Source organism: Dromiciops gliroides, chromosome 2 (assembly GCF_019393635.1).
Source record: "Dromiciops gliroides isolate mDroGli1 chromosome 2, mDroGli1.pri, whole genome shotgun sequence".
Lineage (NCBI taxonomy): Eukaryota > Metazoa > Chordata > Mammalia > Microbiotheria > Microbiotheriidae > Dromiciops > Dromiciops gliroides.
Window position 1 is genome coordinate 465,450,816 of NC_057862.1, and position 27,542 is coordinate 465,478,357.

Here is a 27,542-nt window from a genome sequence, read left to right on the forward strand (position 1 = left end):
GATAGACAATAACCTAGTTTTATCTGAAAGGGGAGGAGAGAAGAAGGGAAACTTGTTTTCTTCATATATAACATGACTGTGTGCAGCAGTAGGTATTTTTACCTCATATCATTTATTTTGGCAATTAAACTTTAACTGAGAGCGTTTACAGAGCAGCAGAGAAACCCACAGGTGAAAGAGTTGCTAAAAAGAGAACTTCTCAAGTGGCTGTGCATAACATGAGTAAAGAGGGCAAGAGGAAGTAAGCATTCAGAAATGTAAGACTAAGTGACAGAAGAGACAGATGTCTGTGCTCTACTTTCATCACAGTAATGCCATTGGGTCATGTCAATATACCCTAATCTCCACTGCACTGAGAAACAATCTCTAGAACAGAAAGAAGTCATAGAAACAGAAAGAGCATTTACTATAAAAGCTTCTATGTAGAAAAGCTTATTTAAAATTTCACTCATTCCTTAAATATTTAACCACCTGTCCCATTTACCCAAAAAAAAAAAAATGCTTAACCACCTGCCTCTCTACCAGAAAATTAAAGTTGAGATGTATTAGGGATGAAGAAGTGTATAAGGAGCCAAACAAAAAGAATGGTCAGCCAACACAATTAAAGGCACATAGTCACAGCAAAATGCAAGACATCTTATGTTTTTCTCAAAAACCAAATAAGCTTCAACAATAGAGCAAAAAGGAGTTATGACAGATTTTGAATTTTACCTCCTACCTATCCCCTAGAGAAGCTGACAACTAGCAAATGAGCAGAAACAGCGGAGAACTAAACCATCCCAAGAATCCTTACCCTGGCTGTGTCACCACCACCACCTGCCAGGAAAAAAAAAAAGAAAGAAAGAAAAGCTTCTCCTTCTGGGATTATGGGCTCCTATACCCATCCCTACTACTCCTTCTAACACCATAACCTTTGCCAAACACCCTGCTATGTGTATAACTCAAGCAATGTGGTTCTTTAATCTTTATTCAGTGCCTATGTCACAGAACACATGTATACACAGGAGTCCCAACAAGCTGTAGTATAAAAAAAGATATCAAATATATACAAATCACATCTGTGGTAAAACCACATGTTAGTTATTCAAGTGTGGTTTGGTTTGTTTTTTTCAAAGAGTGGAATGATTTTTTTATATAAAAAGTGCTTATTGGAAAGAAAAGTTACAGGCACCAAGAAACCACTCAAACCACTTAATTAAGGGATTCAAACTGAGAAAGACAAGCACAAGCCAATCTACTTTATTTACCTAATACATATACTGCTGCTGATATTACTACCAGTTCAGTAGCAAAAGACAAAGGATCTTGGAATGTTTTTCTCCTGAGATATCTTGAGCCTCGAGATGGCAGTAAGTTCTCCTATTTTAATCAGATTTTCATTAAGGACACCCAGAAAATGCATAAATGTTTTTTAGGTCACAGCTAGTCCTACCTACCCACTTACTGTGAAGTTCTGGCATTGCAGAAAGCAAAAAGCTCTCAGTGAGTCAGCTTGCCAAACATGATGTAAATTCATGGGGGGGGGGGGGGAGGCGGAAAGCATCAATTTCTACCATAAATTTACAGAGGTCAAAAAAATCTAAAATGGTATAAACACCATCAGCCTAAACTTTGGTTCTTAATTTCTTTCCAGTAGGTAAATAAAAAGCAAGTACTTACTTTCCCAGAGTAGAATTCTGGCCCTAAGCCAAGTGAATGGATGGCTCAATGCCACCACTGCTAAAAACCAAAGCTCAAGTCTGTTGCTTTCCTTCTTGTATTCTCACCTTCAATATCTCTTACTGTGATGGACAACTGAATTCCTCCTCCTCCAACCAAAGAATATATTTACCTTTGGCAGACAATATAAAGTAAATTTTAATAGATTCTTTCAATTTTATGTTGGAGTTTCTTCTTCTTCTTCTTTTTTTTTTTTAGTGAGGCAACTGGGGTTAAGTGACTTGCCCAGGGTCACACAGCTAGTAAGTGTTAAGTGTCTGAGGCCGGATTTGAACTCAGGTACTCCTGACTCCAGGGCCGGTGCTCTATCCACTGTGCCATCTAGCTGCCCCGTGTAGTTTCTTCTGCTACTGAGGTCTTGCTGAGCTGAGCTGAGTAATCAGTTAATAAAACAAAATAAAAATAAAAGAATAAAGATAATAACAAAAAGGAAAGGCTTAAGAAGCAGAAGTCTACCTACCAATGCTTCAACTTATAATCCCAATAGATCAAGACTAATTTTTGCTTTCTGAGGCAGGATATACCCACAAGCTGTTCATTTAAATAGATCAGAAGACACTCTACACTCTAAGGACACATTTATTTATGCTGGGGTTCAGAGGGAAGGGGAAATAAATACACATCAAGAAGTCTTTTCTTTCTCCACCTCCCCACACCTAACTCCAACTATACAAGCAGCCATAGAGGAAAGAGAATCAAAGAAATGATCAAAGCTTGAAGAGGTCAAATTTCCCAGTGTCAAGGCAAGCCATGGACAATTAGACTATGCTATCTTCCAACGACAGTAATTTCAACTTGTCCCAAGGCACAGACAAATAATATTCTTTAGATTACTGTCTACACCTATTCTGGGAAGGGAGATTAAAGAAAGGAGAAAGGAAGTAGAAATGGAAAAGGAAAATAGAGGACTAATGACTACTGAATAGAGAACTTTTTTTTCAAACAATTTTTATTAAAGGAATAAAAACTTTTTAAGACTTCTTGTTCTTTTTTTCAGACACAACCTCCTTTACCCTAAATAAAATGATTCACATCTAGCTAAGAATGGCAGACATTTCTAAACAGAGTCAATCAACCTGCCAACATTCACAGAAGTTTACTGTGTAGAATGAAATGAAGAATATGCAAAAGGAATATGACAAATGAGCCCTGCTTTCAAGAAGCTTATAGTCTCACTAGATTTCATTAAAAAGATCTATTTGTACAAAAAACATTTCCAGAGATTTTATTTATAACGCCCTGGCCCAAAACAACAACAACAACAACAAACAAAAATCCCACACCTGAAACAATCTTTTTAAAAACAAAACAAAAACAAATAAATAACCTGTCCGAGCATCAGTACCTGAGGCTGACCATCTTGATTTTGAACGGCACATAACACCACTCCTTACCCTCCATCCCCTAAACACTTTTCTGGAAATTTTTATGGCCCCTGCTTGTACAGAGAACATAGAGCAACTGTATTTTTGTTTGTTATTTGGTTAGCTGTTTGGTTTTACTTAGTTATATACTAGAGATTTATGTAAGATTGTATTATTGGCTGCTATTTGTCTTTTTTGACAGTTATTATGTTTACAATTTTTAAAAGTTCTTGAGATAGAGATCGAATAATACCTCATACACTACAAATTTTAAGTTTCATATGTGTTGACCTGGCTGAAACCAAACAGTTTAATATGATAGAGGTCTGCAGGAAGGGGTAGGGAGGGGAGGATAAGGGGGGATATCTCCCATATACATTTTATGTGTGGCAACTAATTCTCAAAACTTCAAAAATGGAGATATATGTTTGGTTAATTTAAAGAGAATACCTATATGTCTCTTACTTGCTATTTTGATACATCATAAAAATATCCCCCAAATATTCATGACTAGCATAGAGATGGCTCACCTTCCTATGCCTTTTCAAGTAATGATTTCAATTAGCTTTGGTAAATAAAATAACAAAATGGCAATTTAATTTTCTGGGGAACTGTCAAAAATAATCTGGGGAAAAAAGCAATATAATCATTACTTTTAAGATGTAAAGCAAATATAACCCTTCTAAAAATGAAGCCTACGGCTATCTCTAAATTGTGAAGACTAAAAATAAGGATGTACTTTTTGTAGGACAAAACAGATTAAATTGAGTTTTCTTAACTAGCAATTTAAATTAAGTGTTTCTGGCCACTTCTACTATATAAATGTGACCAAAAATTTCTTCAGAAAAAAAGTTCCAAATTCAGTAAAGTAGGAAGATGAAATATTGGCTGACGCATGAGAAGAGAGGTAGGAAAAGAAAACTTTCCTAGAAAGTTCCTCAAAATGGATTAAGAAACTGATTTAACCCCAACTCATAGAAAAGAAGATGACAGTCATGAATGATACTACAATTCACCATGATACCCCTATAATTTGCTAAGATAGTTAAAAGACTAAATTATTTTTACATAAATCCCTTTGATGTCTGAGATTCAGGGCACCACAAATCATTGTAGTAAAATGTCTACCACACAGTTCTGAGAATTTAGTCTCAGCCAAAACAGTCTTAGGAGAAAATCTCTATCTCTAAACTCTTTCATCAGAAAACAAAGAACAGATTAATAAATTGGGCATTAAAGTTAAAAAAAAAAAAAACCTAGAACACAGAAAAAAATTTAAGAGCCCCAATTAAATTCATAAATATCAGGTTTGAAAAAATAATGAACAAAATAAAAAACATTTAGTTGGTTTAAAAAACCCATTTAATTGGTAAATAAAACTACAAACTAATTCTTCAAAATATGAAATAAAATAAACTGTTAGCTGATCTGACAAAAAAGAAAACCAAACTGTAAGTATCAAAAATTAAAAAGAACTGATTACAAACTATTTTGCCTGATTATATGCTAGCAAAAACGATACCTTAAAACAAAATATTTACAAAAATACAAAATGCTCAAATTAACCTAACATGAAATAAATGTTTAAATAATCCAATCTCATAAAAAGAAATTTAGTAAACTATAAAGGAATCCTGAAAGAAAAAAACTTCAAGAACAGATAGATTTATAAGTGAATTCTATCAAATAATTAAAGAACAGTTCATTCTAACACTATTAATAATGAAAATTATAGTATTAATAGTAGTAGTTGTTGTAATAATAATAATAATAATAAACTATTTATATATCACTTTAAGGTTTGGGAAGTTCTCAACTGATCCTCACAACAACCCTGTGAGGTAGATGCTATTATTATCATCTCCATCTTATAGATTAAGAAATGAGGCTAAGAGGTTAAATGACTTGCCCATAGTCACACAGCTATTAAGTATCTGAGGCAGAATTTGAACTTAGGTCTTCCTGATTCTACATTTAGCACTCAATCTATTATGCCACATAGCTGCCCCATAAACTTATTAAATAAACTGTTTGCAAAAGTAGGGAAAGAAGGGAACCTACCAAACTCCTATGAAAAGAATATAGGCATGAGAGCCAACCAGGGAGAGCTAAAGCAAAGAAACTATAAACCACTATCTCTTATGACTATCAATATTAAAATACTTAATAAAATTTTAGCAAACAGGCTACAACAAAACAGAAGAAAGATTACCAATTATGACCAAATTGGATTACACCATAAATTCAAAGTTGGTTAACTATTAGGAAATTTATAAACCTCAAAGATCCTATTAATAACAATAACAATCTTAAATCATAATAATGCATCTATAGATACAGAAAAGGCTATTGGCAAAATATAATACCCCTTTAAAAAAAAACATGAAAAAATTCATAAAAATAAACTAGCTTTTCCTTAACAGAGTAAAACAGGACCTATATAGAAGAAGAGTTAGAATTATGTGTAATGTAGAAATGCCAGAAGCCTTTTCAATAAGATGAAGCAAGAATGTCCACTGTTACCACTATTATTTGATATGTTCTAGAAATTCTAGCTATAGTAACAATTCAAGAAAAATTAAGAGAATAAGTATAGACAATAAAAAATCAAAATTAGCCCTTTTGCAAATATGTGTCAGAGGGTCAACTAAAAAGGTAACTAAAATAATAGCTTTAGCAGTTATTATAAAATAAACCCAACACAAATCACCAGCTTTTCTGTATACTCCCAATAACACCCAGCAAGAATAGATTAAAAGAAATTCCATTCAAAATTCGGCCAATCGATCAACAAGTCTTCAAAATTGACCAATGCAGTGAACAACCATAATCTCCAAAAGGCTGATGATGAATCATATTTCCCACCTCTTTTACATAGAGGTGATGGAGAAGAAATGCAGAATAACATGTTTTCAGACATAGCCTCTGTGTGGTTCTGTTGTGTATAACTATATTGTCTGGAGTACAGTGGGGTGTAAGGGTAGTGAGAGTGATGCCAAAAAAAAGAAAGAGCTTCAAGAAAAACATCAGAAGGAAATTCAGAAAGACCAAACAAGAAAAAATTGAAATTGCCATGTTAAATTTATTATGTACTCTTCAAAAAACAAGCTATAGATAATAGAGATTCGGTTTCATATACAAATCTCTTCTTTGTTTATGGAAAGGATTGTATAACAGTCACATTCTCCCCCCACCCCCCCAGCAAAAAACAATTTTTTTAGATTGATGAATTCTTCCAGTCTTCTCCCAAGAAGCAATACAAATATCAGGGAGGGCATAGTTACCCAGAACAAGCATACTGCATTCCAATTCAAATACACTAAGACCCGTCTAGAACAATGGCTTCAGGAAAAAGAACACCTCTTAAAAGCTCTATTAGGTATCTAATGAAAATGGTTAAATTGAATTGAGTGACTTTCACAACTCTCATCTTCAGCCACAATCATCTGACCCACAACATATGCAAATAATAACAGTTATTAACCCAGGTTTCTACTATATTATTTGAACATCTACGTGGCTTATACCACCATCTACAGTAGATATATCACTATCAGAGAGGGGGGAAATGGTTCTCATACTACAATGTGCATTTTTTTGTTGCGCTATTTTTTTTTTAAGAATTTGCTCTATTTTGTAAAAGAAAAAATAGAATCTGCCCTTCTACAGCTCTGTATAATCATCATCAGATTCTCATGCAACCATGCAACAGTCTTTTCATTAACCACAGTGACACCTAGAGGTAAAATGTCTTCAATGAAAGGAACCAAGAAAATGCTTCTGTTATAGGTACACCCCAAATTACATCATAGTACTAGAAGGGACCTAATAGATTATCTTGTTAAAACCTCTCATAGACCACTGTTTGCTCCTGAAAGAAAACAGATGCTAGAATCACACTGAAACAATAGAAAAGGGAATAACTACATTAGGATGATTTTTGAGAAAGCATTTTGCTAATTTGGTAACCATACATAATTTGATGACAGGCAGATGAGCTGAACTCAGAGTCAAGATGACTTGAAATCAAATCCTGCTTCTGACACATGATAGCTGTATGACCTTGAGCAATTCACAAGCTCCAAGTTCTTGAGTAAATTGCCACAGTTACTACTATACATTGGGAGAAGCAGTTTTCTCATCTTATATTGATGAAATCACAAATCTGATCATATATGTGTGTGTGTGTGTGTATGTATGTATATATATATATATATATATATATACATATATATATATATATATATATACATACATATATATACATATATATATAAAAACCTTGTAGACAACTTTTTTCTCTCTTCTTCCAGGGAACTAGAAACATCTGCAAGGTAAAATATGTTCTACCACACAAATGCTACCTAGGCCACTCTAGATAAAGCTCAAGGATAGAGAGTCTCCATATAAAGAGCTTTGTACTTTTAGATCAACACTGTCCAGCCATAGGACATTCACATACCTCCAATACAAATACAGACATTTCCATAAAAGGTTTATAGCTCAAAGGCCTCAAGAAAATTCCCTAGTCCATAGGATAGCTTTTCAAATTAGGTAAGCAAAAAAGAAAAAGAAACAATGAACTAAATAACCCAGTGTTAAAATAAACACAAGAATATCAAAATGGCTCAGAAAAGATACCGTATTTAAGAAAACTTCTGGAGGAAAATGCAAAACAGTTCCACGAGAAATTGATTTTAATGAAACACCTTATACCATACAAAGCAAAAGAACAGATCAATACTCAAATTATATGTTTATAACATTATATCATTTTTTAAACTAAAAGAAAATGGTTAGAGGTATTCTCAACTACAGCTAAGAGAATGCTTAACAAAACAAGGGACAGACATCAGAAAAAATAAAACAGGTAATTGTAATTATAGGAAATTAAAAAGATGTTGTACCTGGGGGCAGCTAGGTCGCAAAGTGGATAGAGCACCGGCCCTGGAGTCAGGAGGACCTGAGTTAAAATCCAGCCTCGGATACTTAAAACTTACTAGCTGTGTAACCCTGGGCAAGTCACTTAACCCCAACTGCCTCACCACCCCCCCAAAAAAATTTTTTTTAAAAGACATTGTACCAACAATAATCAATGTTAACTAGGATAAGAAGGTAAACTGTCAATTTGAGGAGGAGAAATCTTTGCATCAAATATCTCTAATATGGGTTATACAGAGAGATATATAAATTATATATACATGAAATAATATTATATATTAATTTTAATAGTGTAAAACTACCTTGAGTTTGGAAGTACCATATATATATATATATATATATAAATTAAGATTAGTTAAAACTGCACTTAAGACTTTTGAGACACCCTGTACAAGATATATAGAAATTAACACCATGTATAAGACCAAAACAAATCCCCAAAGGATCAAAAGATATTAACAGTTCTTAAAATAGTTGAAAACTATTAACATATGAAAGATTGCTCCCAATCACTAATAAGAGATAAGAAAGTCAAAACAACTCAGGTTTCACTTCATATACACAAGTTGGCAAATATGACAAAAGACCAAAATAGTAAATATTAGAGGGGTACAGGAAGACAGACCACACTTCAAGGTGGGAATATGAATTGATCTTAAAAGTAATTTGGAGGGGGCTGCTAGGTGGCACAGTGGATAAAGCACCAGTCCTGAATTCAGGAGTACCTGAGTTCCAATCCGGCCTCAAACACTTAACACCTACTAGCTGTGTGACCCTGGGCAAGTCATTTAATCCTCACTGCCACACAAAAAAAAGAAATTTGGAATCACACTTTAAAAAAAAAAGACTAAAATGTCTATAACCTCTGAGTCAGATATACCACTCTACAGAAGTACTATAGAAGTACTGGTAGGCAAACACTCCAAATAAGAAAAAGACAGAAATAAAAGTCCTGTAGACATCAAAATATATATTGCAGTACTTTGTGAGGTAGCAAAGTTCTAGAAACAAAGCTCATAGGTTGGGGATTGGCTAAACAAATTGTGGTACATGAATGAGAAGGAATTACTTTACTGTAAGAACTATATAAATAATTCAGAAAAATATTTAAAGATTTATATTTACTAATGCAGAGTGAAGAACCTTATAGAATAAGAGAAATAGCAAGTCATTAGTGTAACTAACCTTAAGCACAAGTTTATATTATTAAATTATAAGCTCCTTATCTATAGCCATATGAAAAAATGTTTTCAATCACTATTGATTAGAGAAATGCACATTAAAACTAATCTAAGTAATCACCTCACACCCATCAGATTGGCTAATATGACCAAAAAAAGGAAAATGATAAATATTGGAGATGTGGAAAAATTGGAATACTAATGCATTGTTGGTGGAGTTGTGAACTGATCCAACCATTTTGGAGAGCAATTTGGAACTATGCCCAAAGGGCTATAAAACGGTGCATACCCTTTGATCCAGCAATACCACTAATAGATCTATATCCCAAAGTTATCATTAAAAAAAGGAAAAGGATCTCTTTGTACAAAAATATTTATAGCTGCTTTTTTTGTGGTGGTAAAGAATTGGAAATTGAGGGAACGCCATCAATTGGGAAATGGCTGAACAAGTTGTAGTATATGAATGTAATGATGAGCAGAGAGATTTCAGAGAAACCTGGAAAGACTTACATGAACTGATGCTAAGTGAAGTGAGCAGAACCAGGAGGACATTATACACAGTAACAGCAACATTGTGTAATGATCAGTTGTGACAGACTTGACTCTTCTCAGCAATACAATGATCCAAGAAAATTCCAAAAGACTAATGATGGAAAATGCTCTCCACATCCAGAAAAAGAACTATGGAGTCTGAATGCAGATCAAAGCATACTATTTTTACTTTGTGTTGTTGTTTCCTCTTTCCCTTTCCCCTTTTGTTCTGATTCTTCTCTCACAACATGAATAATGTGGAAATGTGTTAAACATGATTGTAATATATAACGTATATGAGATTGCTTGCTGGCTTTGGGAGGGGAGAAGGAAAGGGAGGGAGAAAAATTTGGAACTCAAAATCTTACAAAAATGAATGCTGAAGGGGCAGCTAAGTGGTGCAGTGGATAAAGGACCAGCCCTGGATTCAAGAGGACCTGAATTCAAATCCAGCCTTAGACACTTGACACATACTAGCTTTGTGACCCTGGGCAAGCCACTTAACCCTCATTGCCCTGTCCCCCCCCCCCCAAATAAATGCTGAAAACTATCTTTACATGTAATTGGAAAAAAAATAAAATGCAATTTAAAAATAAATAAATTATGAGTTCCTTGAGGGTAGGAATCATGTAGTTTTTTTACCTTATATCTTTAGCACATAATATACTGCTTTGTATGCCAAAGTCACTTAATAAATATTTGTTGAATTAAATTAATCTGATAATTTATGAATCAATTCCATACACTAAAATATGACCATTCCTTCTGCCTCCAGGGCAGGGTGAGCCTCCTTATAAGGAGAGAGTTGCTAAACTATAGATCCAGAAGAAGTCCTGTGTCAAGTCCAAATAAAAAAGAATCTCTATTGAAGATGTTCTCCAAAATGTGCCTGTTGATTGGCCTAACAATCCATATACTAGAAAAACAACATGGATAAAAAATGCCTATTACCTAGACTATGACTTGTAGCTGAATGGGCAACTTCTATCTATCTTGGACAGGAACTACAAAATGGAAAATGAGTTGAACCCAAAATAGAATAGAGAGTGGAGTAGATCACATATAGAAAACTCTTTTTCTCATTAATCTCAAAACACTCATTACTACACAAGCCCTTTTCTTTAAACATCAATAGTCTCCACTAAAGCTATCTGGCTACAAATCAACATGACTTTTTAAAAATTTATATGTGAGTCAAAGGGCAACAGAAAGGTAAAAAAGCAGGCATAAATAGGCTACATCATATTACCAACAATGACTTACACTTGAGAAGCACAACAAAAAAGACAGTAGCAAGGATATCTGTGACCAAAAAAGGAGAAAAACTGATTATTTGGCAAGATTTAATGAAAACATAAAGACACTCAAAAGACTATTTTAAAATATTAAATGAACCACAGAAAGGCCTCTGGCAAGATCTGGAAAGATACTGGTAAGAAATACAAAGGATGAGAGCAGAGAAGGGTTGTAATCAACACTGGTTGCGTGAACTTAGTGATAAAAATCAGATATATGAAAGCACTCAAATACTGGTCTGTATCAAAAGTCATCTAATTAACCTGAGAGCCATTTAGACTTTTCTTTATAAGACTCACCTACAAAAAGGAACTGTTGGTTTGTCACAATTGCTTTACCCATTTTAATGTAATAGATCTAGAGGTAGTTTGCAATAACAATATTCACTACAGCACGAAAAAGTAGAATTTCATAGCATCAAATCTGTTAAAAGACAGATAATTCTACTGTTTCCTCCAGGGGAGAGTGGGGACAGTTACTGAAGGACAAAAGAGCTGAACTATTAAAATAGTCTCTTAAGAGTTGAAGGATAGAGACCTCCAAATTTATAAACTAAACATAAATGTAGTCATAACCATATAAATACTTTCTATTCCCATTGTACCTTTTGTCCATCTCTTGCTTTTCAAAATATCTAAACGGGGAAGGTGGAAAAAGGCAGTAAAATTTTCTTTTGTAAAAAAAAAAATTCAAAGGACAAAGAGATAAAAAGCACTGATGTGATTCCCACTCTCCTACTTCAGAAAATAATGGCACAAAATAGCAATATCCTTTTAGAATACGGCAGGGACGGAAAACTTTTTTTTTATTTGAAATGTAAGTTTTACTGATATAGGTATCTGTACAAGTCCCCTCTACTGTTCTAGTACCAGTTTATTTTGAAACTGTGAACCATCTAGCAATTTCACTACTGGTAGTTAAGTGCCTTCATTCTGTATTTACCTACTCATATCTGGAATATTTACCTCACATTTGTTGTGAAAAATCTAATGAAAGAATTTACATAAAGCCTTTTGAAACTTTAAAGCACTAAATAAATATTTATTATTGTTATTATTCAAAGGTTTAACACAGAGAGGTAAGGAAATTCAAGCTATTAGTATGGTTATTAGTATTCAAACATTTGCTGATAACAAAGGTTGAAATATTGACTAAAGCAAATTAAGAAAATTCATATATTTATTTCATTTAACTATACTACATATCCCCTCATTACAAGAGATGCTCAAATGCTAGCTGTAACACCACAAGAATCCTAGCAGTGCTGGCCAACAAACCTTCATGGGTTTGCAAACATAGGCAGTAAGAACTGTGTGGTCTTCTCAAGACTTCTCACACTTTTACAAAGGCAATTTCTGGCCTTCAGTTTTATTGGCATTTTCTCAAACTACCAACAAAGGGTTTTGTTAACTGCTAGACATGCTGGTACACTCTGAGGTAGGGGACACATACCTGCTCACTTAAAAATTTTGAACTGTAAGAATCACACAGCAATTACACCTGGGCCAACCAGAGCCAAAGATGAAACCTCCACTTTGGTCCCTGATTCTTTCTCACTACAAAACATGCTCTACTTATCTTTTAGAACAAGTCCTCATCCTACTCAACCACCCTTCCAGGAGAGCTCAAACAAGACATTAAAATCACCAGCCCCAAACTTTCCAAAATGTTCTCAGCAGTAGCAGACACTGAAGCCAGAGACAAAGTGGGGTGAGAGAACATAAACAAATTCTAAATTACTAACTTGTTAGACCAGAAAACTGGTTTGTGAGCATTAGTACCATTCATTTGCCTTGCTTCACTGCCTGAAAGGATGAAAGTAGGACATTTTATGCAACTGGGGAATAATTGCAATCTTCACTCATCCTAGTAAATTGGTACCAAGTAGCCAAGTAGCAGGTGAGAAAAAAATAAGAAGGGAGTTCCTTCCACTAGTAACCCATAATAGGTAAAACTATTCATATCAATCAAATAAGAATTTATTAAGTGTCAGAGAAGGGGAAAAAGGGGTAAAGAGTTAGTGAGTTATCAAAGAAAAAAGAAAGAGGCGCGACCGAAATATTTTTTAAATAAACACAAGAGAAAGATATATTCATGACACTTTTAAAAGTTTCATGATGGGGGCAGCTAGGTGGTGCAGTGGATAAAGTACCAGCCCTGGATTCAGGAGGACCTGAGTTCAAATCCAGCCTCAGACACCTGACACTTACTAGCTGTGTGACCTTGGGTAAGTCACTTAACCTTCACTGCCCCGCCAAAAAAACAAAACAAAACAAAACAAAAACAACAAAAGTTTCATGGTGAATTTGTATTGTACTTAAAAGGAAAAGCAAACTGAAGCAAGGCATATTCATGGTTTCATGTACAATCTCCTTTCTGTTTTAGCTGGTATATGGAAATGCTTATTTATTTGGTGTTTGTTAAGTTAAAATAATTATTTTTAGAAAGAGTAAGGAGAACCAGGAGAAACTGTTAAATACCTAATTATTGTATTAAAATTGTAACTCCATAACAATGAGTAACAAGATTGTGTGTGTGAATCTACCTAAAACTGGTAAATAAAGCTGAAGGTCCTGGAGAAAAAAAATCAAGTCCCTACAGTGTTCCAAGCACTATAACAGGCACTAGGAATACAAAGATTAAAGTGAAATAGTCCCAGCCATCAAGACAATTAATAATCTAGCCAGGGAGAAATGACATGTACATACATAGGTATAACCAAAGTAAAGAAAAGGTGATTTGGGGGAAAGGCATTACTAGTTGGAGGGAAAGACGTAGAAAATCAGAAAGTCTTTATATGGAAGGTAGTGCTTGTGCTGAAACCTGAAGAAACCTACGAATTCTGAAATGGAGGTAAGGGAGAGGCAAATTGTAGGCATGGAGAATAGCCAGTGCAAAGGCATGGAAGCAAGAGATGGGAGTACAGTACATGAGCACAGCCAGAAGCCATCTGGCTGGATCATAAGGTACCTGGATGGGAACAATGTCTAATAAGGTAAGGTGAGATCTTTAAATGCTGTACAGAAGAACTTATATTTGATCCTAAAGATCATGGAGATTATACTGAGTACAGAAGTGACATAGTCAAACTTACACTTCAGGAAAAATCATTTTTGGCCCCCCAAAAAGAAAAATCATTTTCACAAATATTGTAAAAAATCTGGATTTTTAATAAGCCTACAAAAGTTAAAGCAAAAAGAAAAGTTGGGCAGCTAGGTGGCACAGTGGATAGAGCACCGGCCCTGGAGTCAGGAGTACCTGAGTTCAAATCCGGCCTTAGACACTTAACACTTACTAGCTGTGTGACCCTGGGCAAGTCACTTAACCCCAGTTGCCTCACTAAAAAACAAAACAAAACAAAAACAAAAACAAAAAAGAAAAGTCAAGAGCATCTCTAGAAGACTTCTGAATAACTATTTTTAGCCATCTTTGTAATAGTAATAGATATGTATTAAGTCTTAAGCTCAATCAGGCTATGGGAAATGAGAAAATCAAGTCACTTAGCACCTGAATTCTACTGTATCAAAGCTTGAAAGCACACTCCTCTTTGACCATCTCAGTCACCAATCTTTTTCATTTCAGTCTAATCCATACACAAATTGTCAAAATCTCAAAAGGCTTTCTTGTATCATGTATCCTAAATTCAGAATCTATAGTTATATCCAATCACCTTTTAAAATTAAAACCTCAATATCTCAATCCACTCCACACACACAAAATTGCCACCCCATGGTGAACCATACCTGTAACACCTGTTTTGAGCTCAGGCTCAGCAGGTCTGAGCAGCAAAAAAGCTAAAGCAAGTGTCTGCACAAAGTCTGACACCAATGTGATAAGACTCTGAATAGGGAAGATGGAGGCTGGGCCAGGCTGCTGAAGATAGGATGAATGGGCCCAGGTTAGAAATAGAGGAGGACAAAGTCATGCCAATCAGCAGTAGGGTTAGGATTATGAGTGGCCACTGCACTCCCAGGATATGTGAGATAGGAAAGACTAGTCTCAAGAACAGTATAAAATTAGGAATGGAATTTATGTTCCACCAACTATGTGCACCAAGACTTGAGTCAAGAACCACCTCCTTTTCCAGCTACCAAGATTTTCTAGCTGTGAAAGAACATCTAAAGAACCTGGGAAAGACTTCTCTGCAATCACACCTGAGATCACACCTAGAATACAGAACTGCATCAAGATGATGTCCCAAGAATCATCTGTAGGAGATGAGACTTCCAGAGACTTAAATGGACATTTCTTTTTGCTTCCCTTTTCCCTGTTGCATTCACTATTTGCAATGTCTACCTCCTAAAGGGGACTTCCCCCTTTAGTTTTGTCAACGTGTCACTCGTTTTTTTAATTCCCCTTCATATTGTTTACCATCATAAGCCCCATAGTTAAGAACTCTTTGCAAAATATTTGTAATATTTATTTGAAAAATTTCTCAATGAATCAGATAGGGGTTTGTGAGAAAATAATTATTAATAACTAATTTCTTAGGGACCCAGGGACCGAGTTTTTAGCTCCCCCCTCATCCCCCACTTCAGAAAACTGAGTTCTTGAAAAAATTCTAATCTCTTTCAGGACCTAATCCTGTTCAGGGCATACAATAGAAATGGAGAGACTCTTCTGACTAGCTCAGTGAACCACTGGGATTATGCCACATCTATCTAAATAAACCTTTGCCCCTCAGGGGGTCTCACCCATTAGGCCCAGATGTTATCGGGATACAGCTCATTTTAATATGGGCCACCCTCAAGTCACATCAACCAATAGAACTGAATGATACTAGCCAGTCAGTTTGATCAGTATGTAGTGACATACCTCTATCAAAAGCCAAGAACACACGAGGCTCCTGGCTCACATCATCTTGGAACACAACTCTTGGTCTGGACCTGCTGTTGGTTGGTGAGCGCTCCCCTCTTAGGATAAGGTAGACTGTTAGGACATGTGCGCGTGCGCACTCACGCGCTCTCTCTCTCTCTCTCTCTCTCAGAAATATGGCCCTGTGGTGTTTTTGGGTGATGTTAAATGCCACATGGTCAATACTTTAATAATATGTAATGTTAATTAATAATAAATGCTTACTGGCAAAAAAAAAAGAACCATCTCCTTATGAATGAAAAAAATGCAAAAGAAGGTGGTCTAGATGTACTGGACTTCAAACTGTATTATAAAGCAGTAATAATCAAAACAATCTGGTATTGGTTAAGAAATAGAGTGGTGGATCAGTGGAATAGAATAGATATGAATTACAATAAAGTAAATGACTATAGTAATCGAATATATGATAAACCCAAAGAGCCAAGCTTTTGGAACAGAGTCATTATTTGACAAAAACTGCTAGGAAAACTGGAAAATTGCATGGCAGAAACTAGGTATAGACCAACATCTCACACCATATACTAAAATAAGGTCAAAATAGTTACATGATTTACACATAAAGGGTGATATCATAAGCATGGAATAGCTTATCTGTTAAATTTATGGACAAGGGAAGAATTTAGGACCAAAGAAGATATAGAGAGCATCACAAAATATAAGAGATAATTTTGATTATATAAAATTTAAAAGCTTTTGCACAAACAAAATCAATGCAACCAAAATTATAAAGGAAGTAGAAAACTAGGAAAGAATTTTTGCAACAAGTATCTCTGATAAAAGCCTCATTTCTCAAATACATAGAGAACTAAGTCAAATTTGCAAAAATAAAAGCCATTCCCCAACTGATAAATGGTCAAAGGATATGAACAGGCAGTTTTCAGAAAAAGAAATCAAAGCCAACATTGTGTGATGAACAATAGTGATAGACTTGGATCTTCTCAGCAGTGCAACAACAATCCAAAACAATTTCAAAGAACTCATTATAGAAAATGTTCTCAACATCCAGAAAAAAGAACTGTGGATTATGAATACAGATTGAACCATACTGTTTCTACTTTGGGGCTGTTTTTTCCTTCTTTTTTGAGGTTTTTCCCTTGTGCTCTGATTCGTCTTTCACAAGACGACTAATGCAGAAATATGTTTAATGTGATTGCACATATATAACATATCAGATTGCTTTCCATCTTGGGGAAGAGGGAAGGAAGGGAGAGTGGGAGAAAAATTTGGAACTAAAAATGCTATGAAAACAAATGTTGAAAAGTATACTTACATGTAATTGGAAAATAATAAAATACTTTTATTTAAAAAAAAAGAAAAATCAAAGCTATCTATAGTCATATGAAAAAATACTCTATATCACTACTGATCAGAGAAATGCAAATTAAAAAAACTCTGAGGTACCACTCCACACCCTATGAGAGTGTCTAATATAACAAAAAGGGAAAATGTTGAATGTTGGAGGTGTGTAAAAAAAATTTATTATTATATCTAATCTAGTCTGGAAAATTATATAATTGGACTTATGAAAAATTATAAGTATATGAAAAATTATAAGTTTAGAAAAATTATAATTGGGCCGTAAGTCCTGCCGTGGTCACCATTCAAATGTAGAAATATTTTAGCTAACTAGGGCTAATTTGGGGAGACTAATCTGACTGGAGGACTAATCTGGGGACTTCTGACTCACTGGCTATCTGACTGCTATTAACTTAGTAAGGGCCGTTTAAAATTTCTCCACACAGGATTAAGAAGCCTCTTAACTAAATAATCAAAACAGAGTTTATTTATGAGATACAGTTTAAAATTATGAATACAGGGAAATAAAATGTACAACCTGACTGCATTCCTGCAGTCTCTTCCCACCTTTTGCGCCTTTTTTTAAAAAAATAATCAAGGCAGAGTTTATTTATGAGATACTATTTAAAATTAAGAACACAGGGAAATAAAATGTACAACCTGACTGCTTTGCAGTGCATCTCTTTCCACCTGCTGAGCCTGGAACCTTTTTAATACAATAAGGGCCATAGCCTCCTCTTGCCTTAGGGTATGTTCCACTTTCACTGCTCAGCTACTTTCTTATAACTTTCACTTTCCTCTCCGTACTGCCACCACTGAACCCCTGTGTTTCTCACCAACCTCTCCTTCGTTCTCCTAGTGCTCCTGTGTCCTTCTGTTCTCTTAATCTTCACTTTCTCCAACCTGTACCCTGTGCTGACCACTTCTGTGCTCTCTGCTGCCTCCTGTTCTGTCTGTCTGCTCCATTCTGTCAGTCTACTCCGTCTGTCTGCCCTCTGCTGCCTTTGCCACCCCTCTCCTTCTCCGTTCTTCTAATCTTGTCAGCCTGCCTTAATCTTGTCCTTTGGTCTCCGTCCCTTCTTGCTCTTAGCTTTTTCTCCTTCCCCCATCTCTTGGTGCTCTAGCCTTTCTGCTCTCTTAATCTTGTCAGCCTCCCTGAGTCTAACTCCCAGGTCTATATATATTTTCCTTTTCTCCACTCAAATCTCAGGGCTTTTTGCACCCCCATACACACCAAGCTAATCTGCCAGCCAGGGCTGTGGCTGGGGGGACGGGAACGCTCGAGTGTCTTGTGCATACCATACCCAGGGCTCCAGGGTCCCGTGCCCCTGCTGCGCACCTGGGACCTCAGCACAGCCTACGACAGAGCCCGGCATCTCTTGGATAGATCCTCTCAGGGTGGAGGGAGCTGGGGCTCCCTCCCCCCAGCTGTCTGACCTGGTGTCTTGTACAGCCCACGGGGCTTTTTGGCTCAGCTGAAGCAGAGGGGGAGGGGCACCAGCACCTCCCACACAGAAGAAACCCTGAGGGCCTAAGGCTTTCTAATCTCAGCCCAAAGGTAGGGTCCCCAAATCAAAATAAATTTCCACAGAGGGGATGTGGGAAAACTGGGATGCATCTTGGTAGAGTTGTGAACTAATCCCAACCATTCTGGACAACAATTTGCAACTATCCCCAAAGGGCTATATAAAACTGTGCATGCCCTTTGATCCAGCAATACCACTGCCAGGTTTATATTCCAAAGACATCCCCAAAAAGAGAAAAAGACCAATTTGTTCAAAAATATTTATAGCAGCATTTTTTTGTGATGGCTAAGAACTGTAAATCAAAGGAATGCCTATCAACTGGAGAATAACTAAACAAGATGTGGTATATGATTGTGATGGAATATTATTGTGCTATAAGAAACAACAAGCAGGATGATTTCAGAAAGGTCTGGAAAGGCTTATATGAACTGAAGATAGTAAAGTGAGCAGAACCCAGGAGAATGTTGTGCATAGTGACAGCAATACTATTCAATGAAGAACTGTGAATGACAACTATTCTCAGGAATACAATAATCCAACACAAAAAATATTATCAGAGAAACATAACTAGAAAAAGATATGTGCCAGTCAAATTTCAAAAGCAATGCATGATCAATGCAGAGACTGTTTGTTCCATTGGTAACCACAAAATACAAAAAAAAAGTGAAGGAAAGCTCCCAATATGCTGGGCATAGCCCTTGTGGAAGACCTACAGGAGGGGAAATACAAGAGTTGCACAGATTGAGAAGACACAGATGGTCTAATTTGCACTACTGGAGGGAGCACTTAAAACAAGATCAGAGAACCACTGAAGAAGGAGCCATCAAAGTAGCAATAAAATTAGAATAAGATGAGTTCTGGGGCAGCTAGGTGGCGCAGTGGATAAAGCACTGGCCCTGGATTCAGGAGGACCTGAGTTCAAAGCTGTCCTCAGATACTTAATACTTACTAGCTGTGTGACCCTCAGCAAGTCACTTAACCCCTAATGCCTCTCAAAAAAAAAAAAAAAAAGAAAGAAAAAGAAAAAGATGAGTTCTGAAAGGAACCAGGCAGATCATTCATAGAAATAGGAAACCATAATATTAAACAGTCAGTGATGAGATAATTCCTTATAAAGTGATAAATATAAGTCACTGGCAATCAATTACCTTCAAGTCAAGGAGTATTTTTACTATTCCAACAAAAATACCAAGTCTAACCCTGGCCTATGGGGGTTCAGGGAAAAAAAAAAGGACTAAGAACTCAATTATACACTAAAAAAAGTGATTATGAATGTGAATCTGAACAATAAGAACCAAACAGACCTATAAATAGAAAGGTACAAAAAATCTACATTTATCTTTGAAATCAAGAGACTCACCTAAAAAAGAAAGCATAACAGAATATATAACTTCTTCTTTTCTTATGCCATAGCTCAGATATAGCTATTATGCTTTCTACAGGAAAGTTTCAACTTTATTCACATAAGGAGAAAACCAAATTGCCTGCAGGCTACAAAAAAGGCAACCTTTGTAACTAGTTTGGATCATCCAGAAATCATGAGGATTTTTAAAATGTTACATAATAATCAGTATAGTATATGCTTGGATTGCAGAGGTTGCACTATACTACATATCACAGGGAAAAACAAGAAAAGCTCCCAATAATGCTCAGAGAGCTTACAAAGGATGATTCTGGCTTCAGAAAAACAGTAGTCAGGTGAACTGGGAGTTCTGATTCTTAGTGTATATTTGAATTCTTAGTCAAGCTTCTATGCTACTGTACTAATTTCCACAGAGAGAAAATAGGGAGAAAAAATGTTCGCTATCTTTTCTACAATCCAGTTTAGAACATCTGAAGCACCATAATGCATTATGATGTGTTGTGCTTAATAAACAAAAGGACAAAAAAAAAGCATGCCTACCATGTAAAATCCCATTTGAGTCAAACCCAACTGCCAACATGAGATGGAAAAGAAGGAGCAAAACTGAAATCCTTACTTGGGAAGGGCTGGTGGTTCAACTGGAACATCAGCCACAGCTACTGCTGGAGGTTCTGCCTCTGTAGAACTGTGACCTGCCTCCTGCTCAGCCCCTGGAGGTGCAGAGGGTTTCACCCTCTTTGTTTCCTGATGTCCAGCAGCCCCTGCGGCTGGGCCACACTCTACGGCAGAGTCTATCTCCACCTCCTGAGCTGGTACTGGTACTTTTTCAGCAGCTCCCACTGCAGCAGCCTCCTCCTCTTCCTTTCTTCTCATTTTCTCTTCAAGTTCCTTTCTTCTCCTCTCATCATCTTGACGAGCCATGTACTCAAAGTTTTTGAACACCTAAAACCAAAAGAATAATATGATCTATACAACTATCCAGTACAGTACCATACATCCTGTGTCATGAGTTAGAATCTGTTAAGTTCGATATCAAAATGCAACAGAGACAAAAGAGATCACAAGTAACACCTATAGTTTGTGGGCTCTTCCTCATTCTCCTGACCCCCAACTATGGTTGCTCCTGTAGTCTGTATTCTCTCTTTATATATTCTCCCACTGAAATAAGTTTTATGCAGGTAGGTATTTTTATTTTAAATCAACCATAGCACATAGTATATAGTATGATGCCTGTACAGAAGAGCATATCAATACATAGTTACTGAATTGAGATCACAATGACTCATATCTACACAGACAACTTTAAACCCTGAACTCTATTCCACCATTTCCAAATACCCAGTCTGTTGGGCATTTCTTCCTGAATGCTCCTGTCAGGGCCATAAACTAATCATATTTCCACCAAAGCAGGTTACCCTTTCTGTTAATTCTATCCCCCCATCTTGGATTCAAGTTTCACTCCTTAGGCAGCTAGGTGGCAAAATGGATAAAACAGCTGGTCCTAGAGTCAAGGCAGACCTGAAAACAAAACCAGCCTCAGACACTTCCTAGATGTGAAACTCTGTCTCAGTTTATACTCAGCTGCAATATGGAGATAATAATTGCAAAATGAGGATAATAATCCCCTGGTTGTTAAGGGTCAATTGATATATTTATAAAATACCTAGCACAGTGCCTAGCATATAATGTATAACTCTTTTTTCCTGCTTTCATTCCTTCCTTTGTTCCTCCCACCAAATCAGCTACCAAGTCCCAACTTCCATTGAATTTAGCTAGTCACATGATCAAAGATTTAAAGCTAGAATAGTTTACCTTTCAGATCTATGGAGAGAAGAATTTATGACCAAACAAGAGATAGATAAAATACAAAATGGATCATTTTGATTACATGAAATTAAAAAGGTTTTGTACAAACAGAAGCAATGCAGCCAAAATTAGAAGGGAAGCAGAAAGCTGAGAATTTTTACAGCCCAAGTTTCTGATAAAGGCCTTATTTCTAAAATATATTGGGAACTAAATCAAATTTATAAGAATGCAAGTCATTCCCCAGTTGAGAAATGGTCAAAGGATATGAACAGCTTTCAGATGAAGAAATCAAAGCTATCTATTACCATGAAAAAATGCTCTAAATCACTATTGATTAGAGAAATGCGAATTAAAACTACTCTGAGGTACCACCTCATATCTATCAGATTGGCTAATATGACAAAAAAGGAAAATAATAAATGTTGGAGAAGATGCAGAAAAACTGGAACACTAATGCATTGTTGGTGGAGTTGTGAACTGATCCAACCATTCTGGAGAGCAATTTGGAACCATGCCCCAAGGGCTATGGGGCTATGCATACCCTTTGATCCAGTAATACCACTACGAACTAGGTCTGTATCCCATAGAGATCATAAAGAAGGGAAAAGGATCCACATGTACAAAAATATTTATAACAGCTCTCTTTATGGCGGCAAAGAATTGGAAATCAAAGAAATGCCCATCAATTAAGGAATGGCTGAACAAGTTGTGGTATATGAATGTAACGGAATACTACTGTGCTATAAGAAATGATGAGCAGGCAGATTTCAGAGACACCTGGAAGGACTTGCATGAACTGATGATGAGTGAGATGAACAGAACCAGGAGAATATTGTATACAGTATCATCAACATTATGTGTTGATCAATTGTGATAGACTTGATTCTTCTCAGCAATACAATGGTACAAGATAGTTCCAAAGGACTCATGATGGAAAATACTCTCCAAATCCAGAAAAAAAAGAACTGTGGAATATGGATGCAGATTGAACCATACTATTTCTTTTGGTTTTGGTGCTATCGTTTTTCTTTTTTGAGGTTTTTCCTTTTTGCTCTGATTCTTCTTTCACAGTAAGACTAATACAGAAATTGGTTTAACGTGATTGTACATATATAACCTATATCAGATTACTTACTGTCTTGGGGAGGGGGGAGGAAGAAAAATTTGAAACTAGAAATCTTATAAAAACAAATGTTGAAAACTATCTCTACATGTAGCTGGAAAATAATAAAATACTTTTATAATTTTTTTAAAAAGATCATTATTCAAAGTCTGAAAAAAAAAAAAAGAAATGATGAACAGGCAAATTTCAGAAAAACCTAGAAAGACTTAAGTGGACTGATGCTGAGTGAAATGAGCAGAACCAGGAGAACATTGTACACAGTAACAGCAACACTGTGTGATAATCAACTGTGATAGACAACTCTTCTCAGCAATACAATGATCCAAGACAGTTCCAAAGGACTCATGATGGAAATGCTCTCCACATCCAGAAAAAGGAACTGTGGAATCTGGATGCAAATTGAACCATACTTTTTCTACCTTTTTTTTTTCTTTTTTGAGGTTTTGCCTTCTCTGACCTGAAACTGGATATGAGTGACAAGCTGTCAGTTGGCACCTGTCCTTGTTGTGATGCCTTGGTATGAGTCTAAGAATGCATTGTAAGAGTCTAGGATCTCTTCCTGCCCTAGTGCATAGCTTCTCCCTGGGCACCACAATATTTTGTACACCTTGTAATTCAGGCCAGACTCCTCCCCAGTGTCCATGGACTTTCTCATTTGTCTCCCTGAGCTTAAATGGGCTGGACAAATGACTCACTGTGACTTCTGGATTTCCCCATCAGGATTTGGTGTATTTAATCTGGAGCATTTTCTAGATCCGTTTGGAGGAGTTTTTTGGAGTGGAGCTTGCTGCAGTATTTCTTACCACTCCATCATCTTGGCTCTGTCTCTTTGATGCCAAATTTGAACCCAGGTCTTCCTGACTTCAGGACTAGCATGCTATCTATCCACTATCACATGCTAAATGGTTGATGTATTATAGTACTCTGCCTGAATCAGTCAACTAATATTTGATTGCTTATTTTGCTCACTTATTGAGAGTCATTTTGGCCTAGTATATGCAGTGCTGTACTGTACTTGGGATTCTGGAGATATAGGGTTAGAATCTTGCCTCAGGTACTTATTAGCTTAGTGACCATGGGTAAAGCACTCAACTTCTGTGTCACAGTTTTTTCATCAGTAAAATGAGGATAACAGCAGTAGACGTGGTAAATTTCTCTGCTCTCTCTTCTAGGTGTGCAATCTCATTCTACCTTTTCACTCAGATTTCAGTGGATAGAGCACTGGCCCTGGATTCAGGACAACCTAAGTTCAAATCTGACCTCAGACACTTGATACTTCACTTACTAGCTGTGTGACCCCAGGCAAGTCACTTAACCCTCACTGCCCCACCAAAAAAAAGAAAAAAAAAACCTCCAAAATTATACAAAAACATTTAGAGCTTTCTTTAAGTTGGCAAAGAATGGGAACTTGAAAGTGTCCATAAAATGGGTAATATATGAACAAAATATAGTACATAAATGGAATAGAATACTATTGTACTGAGCTTATCAGCATAATAAGCAACCAGGATTCCAGAAGATTAAGAATGAAGTATGCCGGGCAGCAAAGTGGATAGAGCATCAGCCTGGAGTCAGGAGGACCTGAGTTCAAATTTGACCTCAGACACTTGACACTTACTAGCTGTGTGACCTTGGGCAAGTCACTTAACCCCAATTTGCCTCACCCAAAAAAAAAAAAAATGAAGTATGCTATCCACCTCCTGATAGAGAGATAAAGTACTCAGAAGGCAGAATGAGACGAATTTTTTTTGGACATAGCCAATGTGGAAATTTGCTTTGACTATACATGTTTGTAATGGGTTTTTTTCTCAAGAACACAAGAGGGTAGGGGGTTGGAATAGGAGGGTAAGAAGACAGATCTTGGATGATTAAAACAAATGAATTTTTTTTTAAAGCCAAAAGAAAAACAATTCTATCCCACACACTTGCTAGCTGTATTATCACACCTAGGCAAGTCACTTAACATCTCTAAACCTATTCTCTCATTTTTAAAATGGAGATAATTAACATCTATTTCACAGGGCTGTCATAAGGATAAAATTAAATAACATGTAAAGCACTATATAAATGTGATCTATATCAAAGTTTCTTAAACTGTGGATCTATATCAAAGCATCTTAAACTGCTGGGTTGAGACCCAACCCCATATGGGGTTAAGTAACAATGTGGGGGTTGGAAAAAATTTGGCAGTGAATGATTTGTATACCTATTTTATATACCCTCAGTTGAGTAAAAATTTCTCTGATGAGAAGGGGTCTTGGAAAATGTTTAAGAACCCCTGATCTGCATCATCGCCATCATCATTTCTACAGAACGATAGTTTAGATTTCTGGTCATAGGAAAGATTAGAGGAGACACAATACTGACCCTCAAGTAAAAAAAGAACATGATTTCAAGTCAAAGGACCTAAGTTTAAATCCCACCTCTGATACTTACTATCTTGTTACCTTGAGCAAGTCACTTAATCTCTCTGGGCCTCAATTTTCTCATCTGTAAATGAGGGGGTTGGACTGGATGTCCTCTAAGGTCCCTTCCAGCTTTAAATTTACAATCCTAGTAGAGGGATAAGACACCAACTTACTAATATGACAAATATAGGAAATATTTTTCTAACTCAGATAGATATTAATATTTTTGCTTCTGGATTTAAATATAGATACTTTAAAAATCATCAAATTTTGAAAAAGAAATTGCATCCATTCCACAACCTGACAGCATATCATCCTGGTTCCCTTCAACCTCTTTGTCAATTATTCTACTTTAACATCACTCGAGTCTATTGAAGTTATTTGTGTTTTCCTCTTAAGAAGTTGGAGTTCTCTCAAGCCTCCAGTGGTATCTTGGCCTCACCAGGTAATGTTTATATTCCTCTTTCAAGATTTGCAAAGCTATTTTACATACCTCACTTGAGTCTCAAAATACTCATGGGCTTGAAGCAATATTTATTACCCGTTTTACAGATGAAGAAACTAAAATCCAGAGACAAACTATCTTGTCCAACATCACAGTAAAGAGGCACTGTGGTCCTGTGCTGGATTTGGAGTGAGATGACCTGGGTTCAAATGCCATTTCTTCACTACCACTGCTTAACGGCAGGCATCTATCACTTAAGTTCTTTTACCCGGTTTCCCCAACTACAAAAGGAGGAGATGGGCACTAAGATAACCTCTAGGTCTCTTCTGACAGCAAATCTATGCTCCTAAGAACAAATCCTGATTGATTCCAAATCCACACAGCCCCCCAGTCACGCCCTTTCGGAGAAGACAGTTCACTAGTGGGTCTCTGACAGACAAGGAGAGACCAAGTGGACTCAGATCCCTCCACACAGAGACTCCTAGAATGTCTGAGCTGGAAGAGGTCTTAGAGGTCATCCCGTCTAACCCTGTCACTTTACGGAGAAGGAAGGTGCGAGCCAGAGAGGGACAGCAACTAGCCCCAACCACCCAAGAAGACACGGAGCTCCGGGCTCCCTCTCCCCCAACCGGCACCAGGACTGAGGTGGCGACGAAGGGGCAGCTCCCCGGGCCCCGGTGACAAAGGGACGCAGCCCTCGGGTGGGGTCGCGCCGAGCCGCCCCACCCCGGCGTGGCCCCTCGCGGGTTACCTGCAGCACCATGGCTTGGGCCGCCCCGGGGGGGAAGCCCATGCGATCCGCCGAGTGGCGCAGCAAGCGGTAGAAGTCGGTCTTGCGGTAAAGGAAACCGAACAACACCCGCAGAAAGTCCTGGACGTTGCCCACGTGCTGCAGGATGCCCAGCAGCGCCTGGTCGTACAGTTCTGCCGCCCCGGGCTCCATGGCGACCGGCCCGGTCGGCCCCGCGGTGAGAAGGGACACTGACACTCGGGGACTGGGGGTGCCGCGGCCTGCCTCGGCCTCGGTCTCAGCCTCAGCCGCCGCCTCCGCTTCTGACCAGCGGCTTCCGGTGTGTGTGTGTGTGTGTGTGTGTGTGTGTGTGTGAGAGAGAGAGAGAGAGAGAGAGAATGTGTGAGTGTGTGTGTGTGTGTGTGTGTGTGTGAGAGAGAGAGAAAATGTGTGTGTGTGTGTGTGTGAGAGAGAGAGAGAGAGAGAGAGAGAGAGAGAGAGAGAGAGAGAGAGAGAGAGAGAGAGAGAGAGAGAAAATGTGTGTGTGTGTGTGTGTGTGTGTGTGTTTGTGTGTATATGTGTGCGTGCACACCGTCAACGGCTCCGCCACCCAGCCGCCGAGACCAGGCACTTCCGGCCTGCCCCTCTGGCCTCTGGAGACAACGTCCCTAGCTCACCGCCGAAGCCTCTGCCGCCGTTGGGATTTCCGGCGTGGGTGCCCTAGCTAAAAAGGCTCGATGCAGGGGGGAACCAAAAGAGGGCCCAGACCAGAAAGTCTAGGGCTGGCGAGCACGTGACACCCGGCGACCCTGTTGGAAGAGGGCAGAGGAAGTTTTCTATGCCTCTCAACCTTCACATAACGCATGCGCGTCACACACACACACACACACACACACACAAAACACCGCCACCTATCACTGTGCGTGCTCGCCGGGGGG

At 37.4% G+C, this 27,542-nt stretch overlaps 1 protein-coding gene across 1 annotated transcript in view; it reads right to left on the minus strand.

Annotated features, from left to right (window-relative positions):
• NUDCD3 (NudC domain containing 3) overlaps positions 1 to 27,029 on the minus strand; it is a 125,247-nt gene extending 98,218 nt beyond the window's left edge. The window contains exons 1-2 of the mRNA XM_043988373.1: positions 26,626 to 27,029; positions 20,709 to 21,034 (exon numbers count right to left, since the gene is read on the minus strand). Of these exons, the coding sequence (XP_043844308.1) occupies positions 20,709 to 21,034; positions 26,626 to 26,817 (518 nt within the window). The 5' untranslated portion in view covers positions 26,818 to 27,029. The remainder of the gene's footprint in view (positions 1 to 20,708; positions 21,035 to 26,625) is intronic.
• Between the last annotated feature and the right edge of the window lie 513 nt (positions 27,030 to 27,542).